This window comes from Apostichopus japonicus, chromosome 13, assembly GCF_037975245.1.
Source record: "Apostichopus japonicus isolate 1M-3 chromosome 13, ASM3797524v1, whole genome shotgun sequence".
NCBI lineage: Eukaryota > Metazoa > Echinodermata > Holothuroidea > Aspidochirotida > Stichopodidae > Apostichopus > Apostichopus japonicus.
The window spans coordinates 4,850,587-4,857,579 of NC_092573.1; the positions used below are offsets into that span (position 1 = coordinate 4,850,587).

Sequence of the window (6,993 nt, forward strand, 5' to 3'; positions counted from 1 at the left end):
CAAAGACATCTGAAATAATTTTAATTTTAGTTATATTTTGAAATATAAACAATTACTGTTTTAGTGTTTTCGATAACTTAACAAAGAAGTTCCGTTTGATAAATTATACAAGCAACACTTATTTAAAATATATTCAAATATATGCATAATTCCCTAATATCTCCTAACATTTGATAAACCTTTGATTGTGAAATGCTTAAATAATTATGTTAATAGTGACGTTTTCAAGGAACACTTTACTTTTAAAAAAGAAAGACCTGATATAGTATAATAATGTATCTCTATGAAATGAAATAATATGTTTTAAATCGGATGTGACTATACAAACTACCAAAAGTGACTCGCCAAGTGGCTATACGATTCTCTGTAAGAATGTCCAGATTAAAGGTCAACGTTGTGCCTTTTTCCAGTACATAATTATACGACCTATAAATATCTTGAGTAGAATTAGCATTCGCCTACTACGTGTCACCTTCTCGAACCTCATTGATCTAATTTCCAAGGAAGTAATTTAATCACACATTTAGGAAGCTTGAGAAGAACTAATAAGCAAGTCTAGTTAAGTAGTATATAGCTTTATATAAAATATACACGAGAGAAAGAACGCTGTAAAACCTTTAAGCAATATATGTATATACAGATTTAAATCAAGAATGATTTCTATATATATATATATATATATATATGTGTGTGTGTGTATATATATATAGATATAGATATATATATATATAAACATATATATATATACATATATAAACATACATATATATATATATATGTGTGTGTGTATATATATATAGATATAGGTATATATATAAACATATATATATATACATATATAAACATACATATATATATATATATAATTTTTATTTATGTTTTTATCGCATTTCTTTGAGAGTATGTACAGCAAACTCCAATAGTACCATAAAGCATACATCTAAAATCCATCTCTAGATAACAAATCAATAAAACGGACACAAAGGATATTAGTTTACGGATATAAATTAACTCCGTAATTACCCAGTTAATTTAATACATATATTACTTTTCTGCAATAAACCTCTCGTATTTTTTTTTTATTATAGATATTATGTAACCCAGATAGACGATCTAAAAACGTCATCACTTCTCTTCAAAGTACTTTGTTTACAATGACACCACGCTACGGGCCTAATTGCTTAAAAGGAAAATTTGCTTCAATGTGCTCTTAATAACCGTCATTATCAGGCGATTTTATAGATTAAATCCCGCAGAGAGCGATGCGAGTTTCCATACAGCATAAAGATAAACAATTTATAGTTAAGATGGTGCTCTCTCGTTCAGCAAGTTTTGTTTCCTATTTCCATTCTTTCTTGTCATTTCTCATATGGTTTCCGTCATGTTGTTATTGTACCTGTCATTGTCTTCATAAATCGAACCTACATGGAAGACACGCCAATGTATCTTACGATATGTTTTATGTTTTGCTTCAACAGCTGATAATGATACTAAGAGTTACATAAATATTCAAAAGATCGCATCTGTGATTTTCACACATTAGAAAAATATCTCCGGTCTACTTTGGACATTAATTTCAAACATTTGAGATATAATAACCAACTATCCGTTGGGAAATTACGCCCATCGGTATTATTGAGATGTTATAAAATAAGAAGGAGACATTCTTACTAGCTAAGACGACATATGTTCAGTGAGGCGACAAGCTGACCAACACAGTCTTGAAAGCAAAACGTCGAAAAGGAAAATTTTGAAACGTTTTATTTAATTTAAATTGAATAATCCACAGTAAACTGTTAGATTACAAACATGCTTTATTATTGACATAGTGAAGTATTTTGGTGTAAATTGAGCATACCCAAATATAATTATATATAGATATCACTATTTCTGAACTTCGTTTACTGAGCTGACAAACCGGAGTTTGTTTCCCCAGTCACCAGATTATGCCTTGATCGATTCCTGTAGTAACACGAATATTCACTTGTGTGTTCTTAAAAGTGATGTTATTTGGATGTAACACATCGTTTTCTCGTGATTTTTAGTCAACAATAGTCACATGTTAAAGCTGTTATTACCACGTGGTGCTTCTCTGTTTTGCTTTATAATTACCACGAGATGATATTTCATTATGACCGAATGATCCTATTTGTATTTACAATGTGATCCATATCGATTAATCGTATGTTGCTACTTATATGATCCCAGTATCATTCGTATGTGATTCTCGCGTGATTAACATGTGATTCTATTTATGATTACCATCTGACATACATTATTACTGCAATTTTAATCATGAAATTGTCATTTATTGTAAACTAGTACATGTTATGACTTTACATATGATATCATGTCATTTATTATTCCACATGAAGCCATCGATCATTACCTTATGAATGATTTTACACAATGTAATGTTACTATCCATTACAGTGTGATACGTTGTTGGTAACCATATGGTGACATTTAGTGCACCATGTGATGAAATCGATCATTGTGATTGTTTGATGTTATTTGTTATAAAAAGTAATAATCTATTGTAATGACAACCACGTGATAGTATTCACCATATCATATCATATTGTTGTATATACCTTGTAATACCGCCTGATATTATTAATATGACATCAATGTGATGCTGATCATCATAAAATGTCATGCTTTTTAAGCAACCATATAATGCCGTCTGATGATGGTAATGATCATTATGTGATACTATTTATGATTCCATGTAATGTTTTTCTTTGCTCTGTAATACCGTCTAATGCCATTAACGATCACATTGTGATGCTATTTATGATACCATGACATGTTTATTTACCATGAAATACCGTCTGATGCTATTCATGATTACTATGTGATGCTATTTCCCATACCGTGTCATGTTGTTGTAGTTACCATGTTATATCGTCTGATGCCATTAACGATCACTATGTGATATTGTTTATCATACCGTGTCATGTTTTTTGTATAAGTCATGTAATACCGTCTGATACTGAAAATGATTGCCATGTTATGCTATTTATCATACATCTCGTATCATGTGACATAACTTATCTTATCATTTGTTGACCTAAAAAGATCTGATGAATATCATTTTTCATCATTTCATTATTTTTACCCTACTGCAAATGAAATCAGAGATTGTACTCTCTCTTTTTATTGGGGGGGGGGGGTAGTGTTGGGGGCATGGTCACGCAAAACCTCATAACCTAATTCCTACACTAATGTGGAAACTGCAAAGGTGATGGATTTAATCTAAGACCGGTTGATTTAAGGCTGAAGTGTGGAACAACTGGATATTTCCTAAAGCTACTCGTGATATTGCCTGTTGTTCAACCTTTCGATGAAGTAAATCACTCGTCATTCGCCTGAAATTCAAGACACCGATGAAACGGGATATTCGGCAACATTGACGTCGAATTTGCTAAAGGCTGTTTCATATCTACAAATCAACATAGCCTCCTCGCATGATCAGACACTGAAGATTACAAACCAAATGTGGCGTATTTATGATTCGGTGTAATGTAGTTTCAATATATCATACCTATATACTTCAGACTATATGGCGTGACTACGGAAATAAATCATAGTTCTTTAGCTACTGTAATCCTGACTGGCAACAGTAACATCAAAGAACTGCAGCAGTTTTTGTTTCTCTTGTCTTTGTAATGCAGCGTGTTGGGTATACCTTTGCGATATACGAAACAAGCCATGTAATGTCCATATGCTGGATGCACATAACATAACTAAGCTATGTAACTAGTCACAGTCATTTTTCTCCTACTAATTAAAGAGTTTGGGCTAACTAATTAACTAACCCAATACTGTTAAATATTGTGACCTTAAAATTTCAAGAAAAGTTGTGTATTTGTTGCAAGTCTTTGACATTTTCTTGTTTCTTTATTCTTGATACTAATTTGTTACGCAGAGTCGATAGTATAATATGATATTTCTCCTTAAGCTGCTGATTTTTGACAGGAACTTGTGGCACCAAACAATGTTGTTAAAGGGAGATAATATACATGAAAAACACAATTTTAAGTTAGTTTAGTAAATTGATCGTACCTTATAAGTAAAATGCAATTAATTGCTAACTTTGGAGAAACCATATCATGATTAAAGATTCGAAAATTGACTTGACCAAATCGTGACGTTCGGAAGAAATTTGTATGTCCCTAACAAATTCTTTAAGGTTACAGTATACTCTTTCCTATAGTTACGTCGAAACTAAGCAAACATGTTATAATGTTATTGTACACTGGCAACAATTAAAACGCCATGAAGTTTCTCCATAACGTTCAGGAAGCAATTCAAGCTGTCATTCTTCAAAATATTTAAATATAAAAGGAAAAAAGGCAGTTCACTCAAACTTACTACAATATCCAACTTCTTTACGCTAATCTAACAGCATCCTCGCCATATTGTTCTGTCGGTGTCTTTCGGATGGTCTTGTGTATCTGTATTCATTGTTTGGTTTCGTTACTGTTTAAACTGCCTTGTTGATTCCCCGCACGTTTTTGTAGTGTGGGGCTTCCTCGGGTTAAGGAGGTCGTTCTTAAAGATACTAAAGTCCAGTTACGAGCCCTAAAAAGTGGCTCTTTAGCATTCAACAATCCCGAATTACACCCACAAAGATGTCGAAGGATAATGCGAATCTTTCGACGATAATTCGAACTCATAGCGTAAAGAAGAAGTGGATTCAGACAGCACGAAAATAGCGGTAAAAGTTGCTGCATTGCAAAGAGAATTTCGATTCCAGAACGTTCAAAGATTCTGTGAGGATCCTCACAAAACTCGAACCACAAGGTAAAGACGTGATGCGGCAGCCAACAGACGGCAAAGCTAAGGGCGGCGATTAGTATGATAATAGCCAATCGAACACGTGATTTGTGACGTCTGTCGGGAGCGGTCTGGTGGTTCTGGTTAAAATATCTCAGACCATGAAGGAGCGTACCAGCAGTCATGGAGTAAAAGACAAATACGGCTATCAATGGAACACAGTATGACCCCACGAAGAATATCGGAAAATATATCCTCGTTGCAAAAGATGTGTACGGCAAATGACAAACGCTGTCATATGGGTATATATCGGCCATTTTAATGGAAGGTGCAGCAAACGAAAATGAAATAGCCCATATCAGAATAACCGTCAAGAAAGCTCTTAACTTGGGATGATTGTTACTAGTGCCACCTCGTCTCCATCGCAAGGGTCTCGCAATGGCCTGGTATCTGTCCAAGCTTAATGCGGTAAAAGTGTACACCGAGACACCTTGAACGAGGAAAGTGATTCCGATGTACAGTTTACACATGTGTGTGGACATGATGAGACTACATTCATGATTATAAGCTAAGTTGACTGGTACAATGACAATCAAAAACATTAAGTCACCTAACGCAAGGTTGACAATCATCAGATTCGGCGGAGTTCTCATGTCCCTATTAGCAAGCGAGATTATAACTAGGCTGGTATTCCCCAGAATTCCAATGATTAAAGCAGAAATCATGAAAACCATCGAGGCACGACTATTCTCAAAAGCGCAAGGTTGAGTCTCGTTAAACATTTCGGGAAAATAGTGAGGAAATGATACCTCTTCCATTTTAATATTCTAATTATTGTAGAATAAAAATAAGGTGAAAATATGCATCAAAGTAACCTATTCGTTGATAATCATCTAGGTATGTTCAGAAGCATAAATTCCTGGTGACCTTATCTTATGACTTTAGACTGAGAGTGTCCTTCCCGATAAAGTACCAAAGCTAAATCAACAGCGAGTGCGAACAGCAGACGAATGAAAATAAATGTTCTGGATATCAAGACATTCGTTGATTACCGTATATCACAGATCGTAGAGGTATAGTCAAAACGTTAAACCAAATATGAATTTTGTGTTTTCAATTGCTCCGTAAAATTAAATTAAAATTTAAATCGGCCCTATAAACATAGTTAGGAACATCGTTATCGTCGCTTTATCAACAAATATATATAAAATTATAAACATATTGTTCATAGCCTTTATATTTTCCTTTATCATTTCCCCGAAATTTCCAAGTTGTCGGAAAATACTTCATATGACTAATACACCTTATAGTACGTGAGTATGTTAACGATGTCGTTTTAGCTTAAACTGTGATAAATTTGAGTCAAAACTTTCCAATAGCAATGACAAATGCAAACAGAAATATCACCAACCATTTGCGGCCTGCTCCGACAAAAGCACATCCACACGTTCCAAAGACTTCCATTTCATACACAAAGAATCGGACAACATAAAGTTTTCGGTACACCCCTATGAGAAGAATTATTCACAGACTAATCGTAAATCTCGAGATACTCCACGATATTGACATCAGCTGATGAGCGTTCTCACAAAAAATATTACTTTTCAATCTGTTTTTTTTCTGTTCCATGCATCATCGTTCAATGTACCTGGATAAGATTAGTGAAATTCACGAGTCCAGAGTGAAAGTTTCACTACAGTCAACCAACCTGCCAATGAAGAGCTGGCCAATGTCGTCGTGTTACGTAGCTGGCTTTAATTTAGTTCTGACACAAAGATGACAAACACTCGGTTGCAGTTCCTCGATTTGTTGTACAATTTGCAGCCACCAGCAAAAGATGGCTTATCGATCCGGTTGCATGTGTATGCATCACTCCTATTGGTTGATTGTAAAGGCAGATAACCAATCACAAAGGGGGAGAGATTCATTTCAACGGTACGGCTACAAAGGAAGTAATAAACTCCTAAAGGGTATATGCTAAGGTAGTAGTGATGGTGGCTTTACCGCTCTTCAACATTTAGAAATAAACTACGCAATCGAGTTCGAAGGGTAAGAGAAAGATTAACACAAAGACAGACCAGCATGTAAGAAAACACTGCGTCCAGTATTTTGTGGACATTATATTAATAATTTATTCTTATTGTAGGCAGATTTATTGAGACGTAGACAAGACAAAAAATCGATAAACGTAATCTTTTCCAAAGTTGCGTT

At 34.3% G+C, this 6,993-nt stretch overlaps 1 protein-coding gene across 1 annotated transcript; it reads right to left on the minus strand.

Annotated features, from left to right (window-relative positions):
• Window positions 1–1,035: 1,035 nt before the first annotated feature.
• LOC139978769 (gastrin-releasing peptide receptor-like) lies at window positions 1,036–6,573 on the minus strand. The gene has a single exon (XM_071989255.1). The coding sequence runs from the start codon at window positions 5,598–5,600 to the stop codon at window positions 4,467–4,469; it is 1,134 nt and encodes a 377-aa protein (XP_071845356.1). The 5' UTR covers window positions 5,601–6,573; the 3' UTR covers window positions 1,036–4,466.
• Window positions 6,574–6,993: the final 420 nt, after the last annotated feature.